Source organism: Pseudophryne corroboree, chromosome 1 (genome assembly GCF_028390025.1).
Source record: "Pseudophryne corroboree isolate aPseCor3 chromosome 1, aPseCor3.hap2, whole genome shotgun sequence".
NCBI lineage: Eukaryota > Metazoa > Chordata > Amphibia > Anura > Myobatrachidae > Pseudophryne > Pseudophryne corroboree.
This window is the reverse complement of record NC_086444.1, coordinates 856,798,643-856,817,068: the sequence shown is the minus strand read 5'-3', so window position 1 is coordinate 856,817,068 and position 18,426 is coordinate 856,798,643. Positions and strand designations below refer to the sequence as shown.

Sequence of the window (18,426 nt, the reverse complement as noted above, 5' to 3'; positions counted from 1 at the left end):
CAGAGGAGATGGACAATACGAGGAAAGGATTTTGTTAATCTAAGGGCAAGATTCATACTAGCCCACACCATCCACACCCTATAGCCTGGAATATACGCAACCAGTTAACAGTATGAACTAAAGACTGATCTCAACTGTAACATAACCCTTATGGAAGCAACAACTATATACAAGCCTTGCAGATTTTGTCCGCACTGGGACGGGAGCCCAGCATCCTCTACGGACTAGGAGAAAAAGATTTACCGGTAGGTTTAAAATCTTATTTTCTCTTACGTCCTAGAGGATGCTGGGGTTCATACCAAAGCTCCAGACCGGGCGGGAGAGTGCGGGCGACTCTGCAGCACCGACTGAGCAAACGCAAGATCCTCATCAGCCAGGGTATCAAACTTATAGAACTTTGCAAAAGTGTTTGAACCTGACCAGGTAGCTGCTCGGCAAAGCTGTAAAGCCGAGACGCCTCGGGCAGCCGCCCAAGAAGAGCCCACCTTCCTAGTAGAATGGGCCTTTACCGAATTTGTTAACGGCAATCCTGCCGTAGAATGAGCCTGCTGAATCGTGTTACAGATCCAGCGAGCAATAGTCTGCTTCGAAGCAGGAGCGCCAACTTTGTTGGCTACATACAGGACAAACAGTGCTTCTGTTTTCCTAACCCGAGCCGTCCTGGCTACATAGATTTGTAAGGCCCTGACTACATCCAGGGACTTGGTATCCTCCAAGTCACCCGTAGCCACAGGCACCACAATAGGTTGGTTCATATGAAATGAAGAAACCACCTTAGGCAAAAATTGAGGACGAGTCCTCAACTCTGCTCTATCCACATGGAAGGTCAAATAGGGGCTCTTGTGAGACAATTCGGACACCAGCCTTGCAGATGCCAAGGCCAACAACATGACCACCTTCCAAGTGAGAAATTTCAATTCAACTGTTTGAAGAGGTTCAAACCAGTGAGACTTCAGGAACCGTAACACCACATTATGGTCCCAAGGTGCCACTGGGGGCACAAAAGGAGGCTGGATGTGCAGAACTCCCTTTACAAAAGTCTGGACTTCTGGGAGAGAAGCCAATTCCTTCTGAAAGAAAATAGACAGGGCCGAAATCTGTACCTTAATGGAGCCTAATTTTAGGCCCATTTCCACTCCTGTCTGTGGAGAAAACGGCCCAGATGGAAATCTTCCGTAGGAGCATTCTTGGCTTCACACCAAGAAACATAATTTCCTCCAGATACGGTGATAAAGTTTTGCCGTCACCTCTATCCTAGCCTTAATCAGAGTAGGGATGACTTCCTCCGGAATACCTTTCCCAGCTAGGATTCGGTGTTACCCCGCCATGCCGTCAAACGTAACCGCGGTAAGTCTTGGAACATGCAGGGCCCCTGTTGTAACAGGTCTTCCCTGAGAGGAAGAGGCCATGGATCTTCTGTGAGCATCTCCTGAAGATCTGAATTCCAGGCCCTTCGAGGCCAATCTGGAACAATGAGGATTGTTTTCACTCTTTTTTGTCTTATGATTCTCAATATTTTTGAGATGAGAGGAAGAGGGGGGGAACACATAGACCGACTTAAACACCCAAGGTGTCACCAGGGCGTCCACCGCTACTGCCTGAGGGTCCCTTGACCTGGCACAATACCTCCGAAGCTTCTTGTTGAGGCGTGACGCCATCATGTCTATGTGAGGAATTCCCCAAAGACTTGTTATCTCTGTAAAAACGTCCAGATGAAGTCCCCATTCTCCTGGATGGAGATCGTTTCTGCTGAGGAAGTCTGCTTCCCAGTTGTCCACTCCCGGAATGAAGACCACTGACAGAGCGCTTACGTGATTTTCCGCCCAGCGAAGAATCCTGGTGGCTTCCGCCATTGCCACTCTGCTCCTTGTCCCACCTTGGCGGTTCACATGAGCCACGGCTGTGACGTTGTCTGATTGAATCAGAACCCGTAGGTCGCGAAGAAGATTCTCCGCTTGTCGTAGGCCGTTGTATATGGCCCTCAATTCCAGTACGTTGATGTGTAGACAAGCCTCCTGGCTTGACCATAGCCCCTGAAAATGTCTTCCTTGTGTGACTGCTCCCCATCCTCGGAGGCTCCCGTCCGTGGTCACCAGAACCCAATCATGAATGCCGAACCTGCGACCCTCTAGAAGGTGAGCACTTTGCAGCCACCACAGGAGAGACACCCTGGCCCGGGGGGACAGGCTTATCTTCTGATGTATTAGTAGATGGGACCCGGACCACTTGTCCAGGAGGTCCCACTGAAACGTCCTTGCATGAAACCTGCCGAAGGGGATGGCCTCGTAGGCTGCCACCATTTTCCCCAGAACTCGAGTGCATTGATGAACAGACACTCTTTTTGGTTTTAGCAAATCTCTGACCATGTTCTGGAGGTCCTGGGCTTTTTCCATTGGGAGAAAAACCCTCTTTTGTTCCGTGTCCAGAATCATGCCTAGGAATGATAGTCGAGTCGTTGGAATCAATTGTGACTTTGGCAGATTGAGAATCCAACCGTGTTGTTGTAGCACTCTCAGGGAGAGCGACACGCTCTTCTGCAATTGATCTCTCGATCTTGCTTTTATCAGGAGATCTTCCAAGTATGGGATAATTGTGACTCCCTGTCTGCGCAGGAGCACCATCATCTCCGCCATTACCTTGGTGAAAATCCTTGGGGCTGTGGAAAGCCCAAACGGCAACGTCTGAAACTGGTAATGACAGTCCTGTACAGCGAATCTCAGGTACGCCTGATGAAGAGGATATATGGGGACATGAAGGTATGCATCCTTGTCGAGTGACACCATAAAACCCGACCTTCGAGACTGGAGATTCCATCTTGAATTTGAACTTTTTCAAGTACAGGTTTAGGGATTTTAGATTTAAAATTGGTCTGACCGAACCATCCGGCTTCGGGACCACGAACAGGGTCGAATAGTACCCTTTCCCCTGTTGGACTAGGGGAACATTGACAATCACTTGCTGTTGACACAGCTTTTGAATTGCAGCTAACACTACTTCCCTCTCTGGGGAAGAAGTTGGCAAGGCCGACTTGAAAAATCGGCGAGGGGGCACCTCATCGAATTCCAGTTTGTAGCCTTGGGAAACAATATCCATCGCCCAAGGATCCACGTCTGACAGAACCCAGACCTGGCTGAAGAGTCGAAGACGTGCCCCCACCGATGCGGACTCCCTCAGTGGAGCCCCAGCGTCATGCGGTGGATTTAGTAGAAGCCGGGGAGGACTTCTGCTCCAGGGAACTAGCTGGAGCAGGTGCTCTCTTTCCTCTACCCTTACCTCTGGCGAGGAAAGATGAGCCCCGACCTCTTCTGGACTTATGCGACCGAAAGGACTGCATCTGATATTGTGGAGTTTTCTTTTGCTGTGGGGGATCAAGGCAAAAAGGTAGATTTACCCGCGGTAGCTGTGGCAACCAGGTCCGCGAGACCTTCCCCAAATAAAGCTTCACCTTTGTATGGCAAAACCTCCATATGCTTCTTTGAGTCGGCATCACCCGTCCATTTGCGGGTCAACAGGGCTCGCCTAGCAGAAATCGCCATGGCGTTGGCTCTCGAACCTAGCAGCCCAACGTCTCTTTGAGCGTCCCTCATATATAAGACTGCGTCTTTAATGTGGCCTAAGGTCAATAAAATGGTATCCCTGTCTAGGGTATCAAGGTCAGCTGACAAGGTATCTGTCCAAGCTGCAACTGCACTACATACCGATGCTATTGCCGGTCTGAGCAAAGCACCTGTATGCGCATAAATAGACTTTAAAGTAGTTTCCCGTCTGCGATCAGCAGGATCCTTGAGGGCTGCCGTGTCCGGAGACGGTAGCGCCACCTTCTTGGACAGGCGTGTTAAAGCCTTGTCCACCCTGGGTGAGGATTCCCAACGTACCCTGTCCTGTGCAGGAAAAGGATACGCCATAAGAATCCTTTTGGGAAGCTGCAGTTTTTTTATCTGTAGTTTCCCAAGCTTTTTCAAATAACTCGTTAAGCTCATGGGATGGGGGAAAGGTTACCTCAGGTTTCTTTTCCTTATACATGCGCACCCTCGTGTCAGGGACCGAGGGGTCATCTGTGATATGCAAAACATCTTTTATTGCAATAATCATATAATGAATACTTTTGGCCACCCTTGGGTGCAACCTCGCATCATCGTATTCGACACTGGAGTCAGAATCCGTGTCGGTATCAGTGTCTGCTATTTGGGATAGGGGACGTTTTTGAGACCCAGAAGGGCCCAGTGACCCAGTCGAATCGGTGAATTGACTCCCAGCTTTTTCTCTGGACTCTGCTTTGTTCAATCTCTTATGTAATAAGGTCACATTTGCATTTAAAACATTCCACATGTCCATCCAATCATGAGTGGCGTTGCCAATGGAGACACCACAATAATCTGCTCCACCTCCTCCTTAGCTGAGCCTTCCGCATCAGACATGCCGACACACTCGTACCGACACCCCCACACACACAGGGATATAGTTATAAGGAGACAGTTCCCCAATAAGGCCCTTTGGAGAGACAGAGAGAGAGTATGCCAGCACACACCCAGCGCCAACTGACACTGGAAAATAATCTCCCAGATAATAGCGCTTTTATCTTAATCACTGTTAATACACTCACTGCGCCTTACAAGTGCCCCCCCTCCTCTTTTCAGCCCTGTGTCACCGTGTTCAGCAGGGGAGAGACCGGGGAGCCAGCTTCTCTGCAATCTCTGTGGAGAAAATGGCGCTGGTTAGTGCTGAGGGACCAAGCTCCGCCCCCTCCAGCGGCGGGCTTCGGTCCCGCTCAAAGTATCACAAAACTGGCGGGGGATTTATAGAATTACTGCCTCCGCAGTGTCTAACCTTATGCCAGATTTAGAGGTTTTTATTGCTGCCCAGGGCGCCCCCCCTGCGCCCTGCACCCATCAGTGCCTGCTAGTGTGTGTAGTGTGTGGGAGCAATGGCGCGCAGCGTTACCGCTGCGCGCTTATCTCAGTGAAGATCTGAAGCCTTCTGCCGCCTTGAAGTCTGCGAGGAGGGCGGCGGCACGGCTCTTGGACGAACAGCGAGGGGAGACCTGCGTTCCGACTCCCTCTGGAGCTAATGGTGTCCAGTAGCCTAAGAAGCAGAGCCTATCACTTAAGTAGGTCTGCTTCTCTCTCCTCAGTCCCACGATGCAGGGAGCCTGTTGCCAGCAGTGCTCCCTGAAAATAAAAAACCTAACAAAATTATTTTTTCAGAGAAACTCAGGAGAGCTCCCCTGTAATGCACCCAATCTCCTCTGGGCACAGGATCTAACTGAGGTCTGGAGGAGGGGCAGAGGGAGGAGCCAGTGCACACCCATTCTAAAGTTCTTTATAGTGCCCATATCTCCTGCGGAGCCAGTCTATACCCCATGGTCCTTATGGAGTCCCCAGCATCCTCTAGGACGTAAGTGAAAAAAATTACTTACCTCTCCTGCAACCCCGCACCATCTCTCTACATACTTCTATACAGCCATCCACCAATCAGCATGACAGTCATTCACTGTCTGAATGCCAGCTGAAATGCAAGTAGAGAAAGATGTTTCCCGGCCACTTTGATTGTGGATTAAAACACAATAAGAGCGGCCGGACAGCATTCTCTACCTGCCTCTCAAGTAGCTCCAGAAACACCAATGTGGGGGAACAGGTATCCGTTCAGACGGTCGACAATGTTAAGGTCCACACTCATTAGGTTGACACTGACATGGTCGACATCGGCACATGAAAAGGTCGATACAGGTTTTTCACTTTTTTTGTTTTCTTTTTTGGAACTTTTTCATACTTTACGATCCACGTGGACTACGATTGGGAAACGGTAACCTGTGTCGAGCGCAGCGGTAACAGAGCGAGGAACCTTGCCCGAAGCATGGTGAGCAAACGTGGTGCACTAAATGGGGTTCCCCGTCACTTTACGCACAAAACGCCACCAAAAAAAAGTTACAAAACTCATGTCGACCTTTTCATGTGTTGGCCTTACATGTGTCGACCATTTGTCCATGATCATGTCGACCAATAGTGGTCGACATAAATGAGTGTCAACCTTAACATTGTCGACCATTCATATCGGAACCGGGGGAACATGCCTCTTGGCCCAGCCCTCCCCTGCTCGAAGGCTCTTAGAATTGTTGGGCCCTGGGCAGCTGCCCAATGTGCCTATACATTAAGATGGCCCTGCATCCGGCTAGTGACACTTTATCTACTATGTTGCTCCATCTCTAGAGTTGTAGTAGTAATTAAAGAATGGGAACATCCAAGTGAATGGCACCAATAAGCTTCCAAATGGGCACAAACATGGTATACATAACCAGCACCTTTAACATGCGATCCAGGTAGATGTTTGGGAAACAGTAAAGCAGAGGCGACCTTAGCAGCTATTTGGCTGTAGCACTGTAGATCCAGAATGATTGATCACATACTGCAGCGGTTCTAAAACTGTGTGCAGTGGCACCCTGGGGTGCCTTAGGGCAATTGCAGGGGTGCCTTGGATTGGTGGTCTAGGACCAATATAAATTATTTATGGTTAATGTAATAGGTAAAACCAGTGCTGGTGGCTAGCATTCATAAAATATGCGGACAAACAGAAGCAAATATTGTCCCTCACCACACAATTGAACCTAAAGGGGGGTACTCACGGAGCGATCGCTGATTAAAATCTAAGCAATCTGACTAGATTGCTTAGAGTTTAAGCAGTGATCTCTCCGTGTGTACCCCCTACAGCGATAGCGATGCGCAGACCCACGCATCGCTATCGCTGGTGCTAGATTGGCCTGCATGCAGGCCAATCTAGCGAGTCGTTCACTTCACCCGCTGGGTGAAATGAGCAGCCCCCTGTCCTCCCCCGCATCGCTGAGCACACATCGCGCTGTGCTGAGTGGGGGGAGAGAGGTGTGCTGAGCGGTTCACCCAGCACACATCTCTCACCACATCTGTCAGTGAGTACTGGCCTTAAGGATGACATATAAACACAATTTACTTAATTTTATATTTACCTTTTACATTTCTCAATAAGAAACTTCTGGCCTAGGGGTGCCATGAAAAGAATTCTGATACTCCAGGGCACTGTGATTCCAAAAAGTTTGGGAACCACTGACATACTGTATCAGCAACTCAGGTGGAATAGAGCAAATTATGACCATTGAAAGACATTCCCTTTGATATGGTCAAGGCGGGCATGAAAAATATGAAATTACCCAAAATCATAAAGAAATTATACTCCCTTTATCTCGCTTAACCATAACGCAGCTGGTATATATAAAACTTTATTTACATTTTAATTGCATTAATAATTAAAGTCACTCAGCCAAACTAAAATAGCTTTGAGAAAAAATAGCTTATATACAGCTTTAAAAAGATAATGTTTATTTTTGTATTAGCTTAACTTGTATCAAACGTTACAGGTCATTTCACAAATGTTTATAGGCTGGCAAACCACTGACTGGGCCACAACTAAATACTACAACAGTGCCCCAAAAGGACAAATCGGAGAAGGATTTCTGCTTCGAAAATTAAAAAATGTTTTACTTTATTATTAAGAAATACTGATTTTATAAGTGAGGAGGGCATATTTTAATTTTGAAGGGCAAAATCATAAATGTAATGTAAAGTATCGCTATAGCTACTGTAGCACTACATTAAGTCTAAAATGTTGCCTTTTAAAATGTAAATATGCCATCCTCACTGATCAATGGTGTAGGGTGCTAGAATCAACACTGGTTATAAAAATAACTAATGTTTTCCCGCAAAGTCCCTTTAAAACTACATTACACATGACACCAATACTATATTTTCAATTTAGAAAGAACATTAATATTTCACTTACCAACCATTGCGCTAACTTCTCCTGCCATCAGCAAATCCACTGAGTTGTTGTACAGGTTTACATCAATGATCCCCTTCCGGATAGTTTCCCCGACTTTTGCTCCCAGTAGTACCGAACCAGCCGTTTCAAATATTGATGCCAATATACAGGCCTGCCGCAGTGTTACCACTCCAGAACCCACAGCTGTGCCAAACGAATTTGCCACATCATTCGCACCAACAGAAAATGCCAAAACAAAAGCTATGATGAAGCCGACAATAACCATCCACAAATACTCATCCAGAACCATTTTGGAGGCTTTTATTGGTTACTTCCGGTCAAAAAATATAAAAAAAATATATATATATATATTGTGGGGAAAAAGAGTGAAAAGAAAAATTCACCAAGCTCCAGATTATGAAAGCCTGCAGAGCAAAGCTATGTAAACAATGAACAGCTCTATCTGGAAATTGCTAGTTTTCAAGAGAATGAACCAACTGCTAACTGAGGATTTTAAAAGTACTGTCAAAACAGTTCCTGTGGGTGTGCTGAGGTAACAGTAACACGTATTCCATATTTTTCTCCCAAATGAGTTAGCTTGATTTCCTTCTGTCTTCGAAAACACTGGAAAGCAGAAGAATAATTAAGTATACAGTATGCAATAAAATGTTCTTTTAGCAAAACAGAAATAAATATTGAAAAAATACAAGAAAAAAAAGCAATTCCACTAGTTGGATGTTAGCTTTAGCATGTGACATATAAACCATAAAAAGCAAAACTATTATAAAACCTAGGCTTTGTTACATAAACTTTTTTAAATTCAACATTTACTGGCTGAAAATACAAAGCTGTGCAATAAGAACAGTGCAAAGGGATTATTTAAAGAAAAATAAACCACTGACTAAATATGAACTGGTTACTAGAAATATTAATACCACTCAGCTTCTGATTAGTCCTAGATACAAAATACTGCACACACACTGCAATATACAGCAGTGATAAATAAGGGCTATCAGCTTATTAGAGTATGAATCAGTCACTTAACATTTATAGTTTGTAATGCAAACTAGAAATAGGTCATGCCTGTCAGCCCATTGAAAAGTTGCATACTTTTGGGAACCATCAATTCATGCTAAAAATACACCTCATTGTTTACAAATTATATTATATAAAGGTTGGATCACTGATGGTGGCACAGTGAGTGAATAAATAATTTCTCATGCTGTACTTGGACATGAGCGATGTGAGAAAAACTACCCAGAGAGACTATTATGTATCTTCTTGCTTTCATGTGCTGCAAAAAAAGAAGTAATTTAACAAAAGGGGAAGGGTGTGACTATAGGAATATAAATCCAGCTATGTATTCAGTGTAAGCAACAGATGAGTCCTGGAGTTTGCCATGTTGGAATACATGAAGACTGCAGTGACAGACCCAAGCCTGGTGTACCAGTGAGGACAGGGAGAGCTAGTGACAGGGACAGCCGCCCACACAGCTGCTCTGCCATCCCAGGGTCAGCCTGCTGCAGCCTTCCGACAGTGTCACCTGCATCTCATCAATGACATGTACTAAGGGTCTGTAAGGATACAAGAAAGGAAAGTTTTCCTGCACCCACACATCACACTGATAGACGATGACATGGAGACTGTGATGAATAATAAAGGGACTACAAGCACAGCAACAAAACGGATTACAGCAGAGGCTCACACACACACACACACACACACACACACACACACACACACACACACACACATATCTCCCTGCAGTAGCCTTCGCCAGGTCTCCCTCCACCTATTCTGCCAGTGCAGCCGCCGCACGCACACACACCGTGCTGCCCGCCCGGGGAGGTGTCACACGCTGCTGCACATCACACATGTCACACAGACCCGCCATCCGGTGTACCCTCAGGTATAGCGCAGCCGGTGCAGGCTCTGTACGTGCTGTGTGACTCCGGCCCGCCCCCCGCATACGGGCACTGCTGTCAACTACAACCGCTCACTGCCCGGGCTCCTCTCTCCATCAGCCCCGCACCATTTCCTGCCATAGCGCCCAGCACCATGCCCGCTTCTCTGCATCGCTCTCCCGTTACCCGACGGCGCAGCAGGGGGATCACAGCCGGGCACACTCTCTGCCCTCACTGGGGAACGCCGTGCACTGGCAGTGGATACAGGCAGCGGGGGAGCCCGGGAGGGACCGAAGGATGCGGCGTCACCCGTTTCTCTGCAGCCAGCACTGCGAGGATGTTCCGCCGATGGGACGGGGAGAGGCCGGACAGGCGGGCACTCACCTGGCTGCTCAGTAAGACGGGCGATGACTCCTGCGGCCGCTGCTGATCGCCAACTGCTGCTGCTCTCCCACACCAGCGCCGGGAACTCGGGAGGGGGCTGAGCTCTGCCATTGGTCCGCCCGGCGTGGGTGACGTCCGTGACCGCCGCGGGTTGCGTCATGCGCAGGGATGTACGCGCGAGTCTCAGCCGCTCATGTCCTACGCTGGCAATGACACTGACACTGGCTGCATTAGGCGCATATTAAGCGGCGGCAAGAGGCAGGCGCGGGGTGCTGCTGGTGCCCGGGCTGCGGGTGATGTACATAACTGTACAGACGTATCCCTCCTGCTGTCACTGACACGCCTTCCCCGGCTCTCACTCACACACTATAGTATACTCTATCTATCTATCTATCTATCTATCTATCTATCTATCTATCTATCTATCTATCTATCTATCTATCAATCATACGCACTATATACATTACCAGGTCAGGCTAGGCAGACAGGACGGTGCTGCCTTTTCCCTCTCTAAACAGTCTTATTATTTCAAGACCCATATCTCCTCCCAGTTGTCTCTTCACTTTCAACTCCCTCCTCTCCCTCTCCCTCTCTCTCTGTGCCCTTGACTTTGCCACCCACTTCAGGTCTAGAATTGAATCCTTATGTCAGGACATCACATCCCACCAGACCCTCGTCATCACATATTCTATCCCAGCCTGCCTCTGCCCATCCATTTTACCAGCTCTGTCTTCATTATACCCAGTATCTTGAGGTCATGGTCCTAATCTCGTCCTCCCCCTTCTACCTATTTCCTTGACCTTATTCATACCTCCCAACATGACCCTCTCCAGGAGGGACACAATGCTCTGCTTCTGGACTTGGACTGGTCTCTTAATTTATGATTGCCGGCACCTGTGTTGAACAGGTTAGTGGATAAGAAAGGTGTTTCAGCACAGGTGATGGCAATCATAGATTAAGAGGGAAGTCCAGGAGCAGTGAATTCTGTCCCTCCTGGAATGGGTCATGTTGGGAGGTATGCCTTATTACCTCCCACCTTCTCCGCTCTCTCTCTTCCATTACTTGTTCCCATCTTTCCATACCCTCCAACATGTCCCAGTTAAAAACCGACACAGGGAGCGTGGTCATGTGTACAGGGGGAGTGACCATGGGTACATTGGTCATGGGTAAATGGGGTGTGCGACAAGTCTGTGCTGCTTTTTCTGTGACACTACTGGCGGATGTTCCTGGGACTGGGGCCATCCTGCCCTGGCAAGAGAACAACAGAAAGACAGAGAGAGCCGCCTGTCACTGAGCAGCGCGGGAGTCCGTGTCCCCACAGCGCTGCTATAGCAATTCTGACAGCCGGAGCCTGCACCCACCCAGTACAAACAGTGCAGCCTCTGTTTTGCTGGTACAGACAATAAACCAGTACTGTACCTTCTAAAACGGTACAGTGCGAGGGTGTGTCTTTCCTATCTCTTCAATCTTTCTCATGAAGCACTGTACCCTGTGCATTCAAGCATTTCCTTCTCTCGTCCATTCTTTAAAAAACCCACCCTTGATCTTGCCACTTTCTCTAATTAATGTCCCATCCTTCACTTTGCCTCCACATTCCTTAAGTGTATTGTGTACAACCACCTTACCATCTCTCTTTCCTCCCATTACCAGCTCTACCCATTTCAGTTGGCTTTCATCCTCTACATTCCACAGACACTGCCATCGTTAATGTCAGCAAGGACCTCCTTGCTGCCAAATCCAAGGACTACTACCCTCTGCTCATTGTTTATGGTCTCTGCTGCTGTTGACCTGCAAATCGTTTTCTCCCTCGGTCTACATGATCCAGTCCTCTTCTGGCTGTTCTCCTACCTCTCTGACCATTCTTTCTCAGTCTCCTCTCATGATTCCACTACCTCTACCAGCAAGTGTCCCCCAAGGTTCTGTTCTTGGACTACTTCTATTCTCCCTTTTTACATCCACTTTAGGTGAGTTAATCAGCTTTTTTGGGGGCCCATTTATAAATAATCACATTTGCAGAGCCCTGTTGGAACGATATTAGGGCCCAAAATCGCATTGCATTATGTAATAAGACTGCCTAAATGTATCACCCACATTTCGGAGCCAATACCTGTGATGTGTTCGGAGTGAAAAGACCGTATCAGTTTCTTCATTCGTCTGTTGGATCTTATGCACATGCATGTCCGGTGGCCTTTGCCTTCCCTTAAATTTTGCGATGTGTAACCCATAGAATATAGCCGCACAACACCATTTTCAGAAGGCATTAGCTGTGGGGGCCAAACTCTTCACATTCTAGAGCTTGGTAAATCTGACAGCATTACATCCCCCATAGAAACTTAGGGGGGCTGCGGCTGCTGTCGGAAATATTGGGACTGCAGCAGATATTGGGGGAATATTGAGCAAATATTTAATGATAACTTTGCTCCTTGGTCTCTAATATCAGCTCTATGCTGATTACACTCAGATCTACTTTTCCTCCCTTGATCTTTACCCCCTCTATCCTTACTCGTATCTCCAGCTGTCTTTGCTATTTCCTCCTGGTTGTCTCAGCCCTTTTTTTAAACTTAACATGTCTAAAACTGAACTGATAAAGTCTCCCAAATAACCTCACCTCCCTCATTTTCATTACCTATTGACAGCACCACAATCTCTAGCCCTCAAGTACGCTGTCTTGGAGTTTTTCTTGACTCGTCCCTCTCCTTCAAACAACACATTAAGTACCTTTCACAGTCCTGCCGTTTTCCATCTTAAAAACTGTCACCAGGATCCGACCCTTTCTTACCCTGGATGCTACTGACCCTCATCCACTCACTGCTGATCTCTAGACTGGACTACTGTAACCTCTTATCTGGCCTCTGTCACGATCCGGGTATCTGGACGCCATTACTTACCCTTCAGATGCCTCCTAAGGCTGGCTCAGCATTCCAGGACCGGATCCCGCTGTTTCTGAGTTTCCACATGCAGAATGTCAGAGTGGTGATTTCATCAGCCGCGGCCTCCGCTGTGCCCGCGTGGTTAAATGTGCGCTTGTCAGTCTGGCGTCTCCTGTCTCCTGTGGCCGGCGTCGCCATTACTGTTTCAATTCTCACATGGATTACAAACCAAACTTCCCTCCAAGTGTCTGCATGGGCGCAGCCATCTTGGTTTTTGTCATCTGATCATTTCCACCAATCTGCTGTCTGTATTGTTGATTTGCATAATTGCCTAGCCAACCCCTTCCTTGCTGCAGGTATAAGTAAGCTGTGCCTGAACAAGGAAGGCGTCAGTGCTTTGGTTGTCTAACCTAGTTCCAGTTTGTCTCTCTCCTGTGGTTGTCTTCCAGGTTCCAGCTCCTGTCTCCAGACTTCTGCTATAGAGACCCGCACCAGCATTCCATCTGCGGTGTAGCCTGACTCTCCGATCCATTCTGGACTCACCTGTTTCCAGCTACAGCAATCACCTGCTTCCAGCCGAGCTTCCAGCAGTGTACAACTTCTCTTAAAGGGCCGGTGTCCTTTCTGCAGTTTACCACTCTCCACCGGTATTATTATTTCATCGCTCTCAAGTCAATCACCTGCTTCCAGCCCAGCTTCCAGCAGTGTACAGCTTCCCTTAAAGGGCCGGTGTCCTTTCTGCAGTTTACCACTCTCCACCGGTATTATTATTTCATCGCTCTCAAGTTCGTTTATTATTTAACTGGTTCCAGCCAGTATCCACTCCGTACCAACAACAGTCTGGTTCCAGCCAGTATCCACAGCAGCCGTTTTACCTTCAGCAGCCCAGCCTTTCCTGGAACACCAGCTGGTACGATCCTGGGTTCTCTCCATTGCTACAGTCAGGCCTGGTAAGGACTTTCCAACTAGAAGATTATTAGAACTGTCTCACACTACCAGTGCCTGTGGCCCTTGCCACCCTGTAGTACCCAGGAACTGTATTATTGCCCTGCTGACTTTTATGTTTTCTTATTTTCTGCTGTGTTACGGAGTTTGTCATAATAAACATCATTGACTTTTATCCTGGTTGTCGTGGTCACGCCTTCGGGCAGTTATTCTACATGTTACTTACATGTCTAGGGGTCTGATACAACCTCCCAGGTTCCGTTACATCTCAGCCCCTACAACTGAGGTTGCCTCCCGTCAACTCAGGCCCTCAGTTGTGACAGTAAGCACTGACCTAATGAATCCAGCCGGAGACCAGGATCAAGCGGCCAGGCCGATGCAAGAACTGGCAGCCCGACTTGAACATCAGGAGGCTGCACAGGGCCACATCATCCGCTGTCTCCAGGATCTCTCCACACGGCTGGATGGGATTCAAACGACCCTCCGTGGACCTGGCACGTCCGGTGCGTCCACTACAGTGACACCAGCTGTAACCCCACCCACCTTACCCATTTCCAGTCCACATCTTCATCTTCCAACGCCAGCAAAATTTGATGGATCTCCAAGGTTCTGCAGGGGATTTCTCAATCAATGTGAAATCCACTTTGAGCTTCTACCTGGCAATTTCTTCAGTGACCGTACCAAAATTGCCTATATCATCTCCCTTCTCAGTGGCTCAGCCCTTGACTGGGCATCACCTTTATGGGAGAAGTCTGATCCCCTGCTATCCTCCTATACTGACTTTGTAGCTACATTCAGGCGCATCTTCGACGAGCCAGGCCGGATAACATCTGCTTCATCTGAGATTCTTCGTTTACGCCAGGGAACACGTACCGTGGGACAGTATCTTATACAGTTTAAAATCCTGGCATCCGAACTGGCATGGAACGACGAGGCCCTGTATGCTGCATTCTGGCATGGCTTATCAGAACGCATCAAGGATGAGTTAGCTACCAGAGACTTGCCCTCTAAGTTGGATGAGCTAATTTCTCTTTGCACGAAGGTTGATCTACGTTTTAGAGAGAGAGCAACCGAGCGAGGAAGATCATCTACTCCTAAATCTTCTGCTCCTCCTTCTCGTCAACCATCTCCATCCAAGGATGAGCCTATGCAAATTAGTCGTTCCCGTCTATCTCCTGCTGAGCGCCGAAAACGTCTCTCTGAGTCTCTCTGTCTCTACTGTGCAGCTCCGTCGCACACTATCAATGCCTGTCCCAAACGTCCGGGACTCCAGATCCTAGTTCGCCAAGGAGAGGGCCGGCTAGGAGTGATGATCTCCTCTCCATCTCCTCATGACTGTAACCTCCCAGTGTCGCTCCAAATTGCTCAACGTTACAGGAACGTCATTGCCCTCCTTGATTCCGGAGCAGCTGGGAATTTCATAACCGAAGCTTATGTTAAACGGTGGTCCCTACCCACCGAGAGACTGTCCTCGTCCATCTCTTTGACTGCCGTGGATGGCAGCAAGATTTTTGACGCAGTCATTTCCTTAAGGACTCTTCCAGTTCGTCTGAGAGTGGGAGTTCTTCATTCTGAGTATATTTCTTTTTTAGTGATTCCAAGAGCCACACATCCAGTGGTTTTAGGCCTTCCATGGCTCCGTCTCCACAACCCATCAATTGACTGGACGACTACGCAAATACTGGCATGGGGTCCCTCCTGTGCTGGGACTTGTTTAGCCAAAGTTCTTCCTGTTTGTTCTTCCTTCCCCAGGTCAACTGATGTTCCGCCTCCTCCATATCAAGACTTCACGGATGTGTTCAGTAAAGCCTCTGCTGATATCCTTCCTCCTCATAGAGAATGGGACTGCCCAATCGACCTCATTCCAGGGAAGGTTCCACCGCGAGGCCGAACTTATCCGTTGTCTCTGCCCGAGACACACTCCATGGAAGAGTACATCAAAGAGAACCTGGCGAAGGGTTTCATCCGACCATCTTCTTCTCCAGCCGGCGCAGGCTTCTTCTTCGTTAAGAAGAAAGACGGTGGTCTGCGTCCGTGCATCGACTACAGGGGTCTGAACGACATTACCGTCAAGAACCGATACCCTTTACCCCTGATTACTGAGCTCTTTGATAGAGTTAGTGGTGCAACCATTTTCACAAAGCTGGACTTGAGGGGTGCCTACAATCTCATCCGAATCCGTGAGGGTGACGAGTGGAAGACCGCCTTTAACACCCGTGACGGACATTATGAGTACCTCGTCATGCCCTTCGGATTGAGCAACGCTCCAGCAGTCTTCCAGCACTTCGTGAATGAGATCTTCAGGGACATCTTGTACCGCCATGTCGTGGTTTATCTAGACGACATCCTCATCTTTGCTAATAATCTCGAAGATCATCGTTTCTGGGTAAAAGAGGTTCTTTCCCGTCTCCGTGTCAATCACCTCTATTGTAAATTGGAGAAGTGTGTGTTTGAAGTTAAAACCATTCCGTTTCTAGGTTACATTGTGTCCGGTTCCGGACTAGAGATGGATCCTGAGAAACTCCAAGCAATCCAGAATTGGCCTATACCCTTAAGCCTCAAAGGGGTCCAGAGGTTCTTAGGGTTCGCCAATTATTATAGAAAATTTATACGAGACTTTTCCACCATTGTGGCGCCTATCACTGCATTAACCAAGAAAGGTGCTAATCCGTCCAAGTGGTCCGAGGAAGCTACACAGGCCTTTCACCTTCTGAAGCAACGGTTCATCTCTGCACCAGTTCTGAAACAGCCTGACACCGACTCTCCTTTTATCTTAGAGGTAGATGCCTCCTCCGTTGGAGTAGGAGCAGTGTTATCCCAGAAGGCCAAAGATGGACATCTACATCCTTGCAGTTTCTTCTCCCGGAAGTTCTCCCCAGCTGAGCGCAACTATGCCATTGGCGATCAGGAGTTGCTAGCCATCAAGCTCGCTCTGGAGGAGTGGAGATACCTGTTGGAGGGAGCTTCCCACTCAATCACCATACTTACCGACCACAAAAATCTTTTATATCTCAAAGGCGCACAATGTCTCAACCCTCGTCAGGCCAGATGGGCACTTTTCTTTTCCAGATTTGACTTTAAACTCCAGTTCTGTCCGGGTTCTCAGAATCGTAAGGCCGATGCCCTTTCCCGCTCATGGGAGCAAGAAAATGAGTCCGAGTCTGCAGACAAGCATCCTATTATTAATCCGTTGGCATTCTCCACGGTAGGGATGGACTCTACGCCTCCACCAGGGAAAAGTTTTGTTAAGCCAGTTCTAAGGAAGAAGCTCATGCATTGGGCCCATGCTTCCCGTTTTGCTGGACATACAGGCATTCAGAAAACCCTTGAATTTATTTCTAGGTCCTACTGGTGGCCAACTCTGAAAAAGGACGTTATGGAATTTATTGCCTCCTGCCCAAAGTGTGCCCAACACAAAGTCTCCCGCCAGTCGCCTGCGGGGCAACTGGTTCCATTATCTGTTCCCCGTCGACCATGGACCCATTTGTCGATGGACTTTGTTTCCGATCTACCTATCTGCAACAAGTTTAATACCATCTGGGTGGTAGTTGACCGGTTCACCAAGATGGCACATTTCATCCCTCTCACCGGTCTTCCGTCAGCTTCCAAGTTGGCTCAAGTGTTTATACAAGAGATCTTCCGACTTCACGGTCTTCCTGAAGAGATCATCTCGGATCGTGGAGTACAATTTGTAGCCAAATTTTGGCGAAGTTTGTGTCAAGCCCTCCAAGTCAAGTTAAAGTTTTCCACGGCTTACCATCCTCAGACCAATGGTCAAACCGAGAGGGTGAATCAGGACTTGGAGGCCTTCCTCCGTATATATGTGTCTTCCTCTCAAGATGACTGGGTTCAACTCCTTCCTTGGGCCGAGTTCAGCCACAACAATCAATACCATTCCTCATCTTCTTCTACACCATTCTTCATTAATTATGGATTCCACCCTAAAGTCCCAGAATTCCAACCGCTTCCCGCAACTTCTGTTCCAGCAGTGGATGTCACCTTGCGTCAGTTTTCAAATAACTGGAAGAACGTCCGCGCAGCCCTGCTTAAAGCCTCATTCAGGTATAAAAAGTTTGCCGATAGGAAGCGTAGAGCGGTTCCTGCTCTCAAGGTGGGTGATCGTGTGTGGTTGTCCACGAAGAATTTGAGGTTGAGAGTTCCCAGCATGAAATTTGCACCTCGCTACATCGGACCCTTCAAGATTGAACAAGTCATCAATCCTGTTGCCTACAGGTTACAGTTACCATCCTTCTTGAAAATACCCAGGACATTTCATGTTTCTTTGTTGAAACCGCTGATCCTGAATCGGTTTCATTCCGCACTTCCTCCAGCTCCCAAAGTTCAGACTCAACGGGGAGTCGAGTACGAGGTGGCCAAGATTTTGGACTCACGTTTCCGCTACGGTCAGTTACAATACCTCATTGACTGGAAGGGCTATGGTCCTGAAGAACGCTCTTGGACCAATGCCTCAGACGTCCATGCTCCTGCCTTGGTCCGAAATTTCCACGCAAAGTTTCCTTTAAAGCCTAAGAAGTGTC

At 48.0% G+C, this 18,426-nt stretch overlaps 1 protein-coding gene across 3 annotated transcripts in view; it reads right to left on the bottom strand.

Annotated features, from left to right (window-relative positions):
* The window catches only part of SLC20A2 (solute carrier family 20 member 2), a 172,510-nt gene that overhangs the window by 74,185 nt on the left and 79,899 nt on the right, over positions 1-18,426 (bottom strand). The window contains exons 1-2 of one of the 3 annotated variants that reach the window (XM_063919969.1): positions 10,541-10,626; positions 7,807-8,409 (exon numbers count right to left, since the gene is read on the bottom strand). In XM_063919969.1, the coding sequence (XP_063776039.1) occupies positions 7,807-8,095 (289 nt within the window). In that variant the 5' untranslated portion in view covers positions 8,096-8,409; positions 10,541-10,626. Of the gene's footprint in view, positions 1-7,806; positions 8,410-10,073; positions 10,249-10,540; positions 10,627-18,426 lie in introns of those variants that run through there. The other 2 variants (XM_063919967.1, XM_063919968.1) reach the window with 2 other exon arrangements.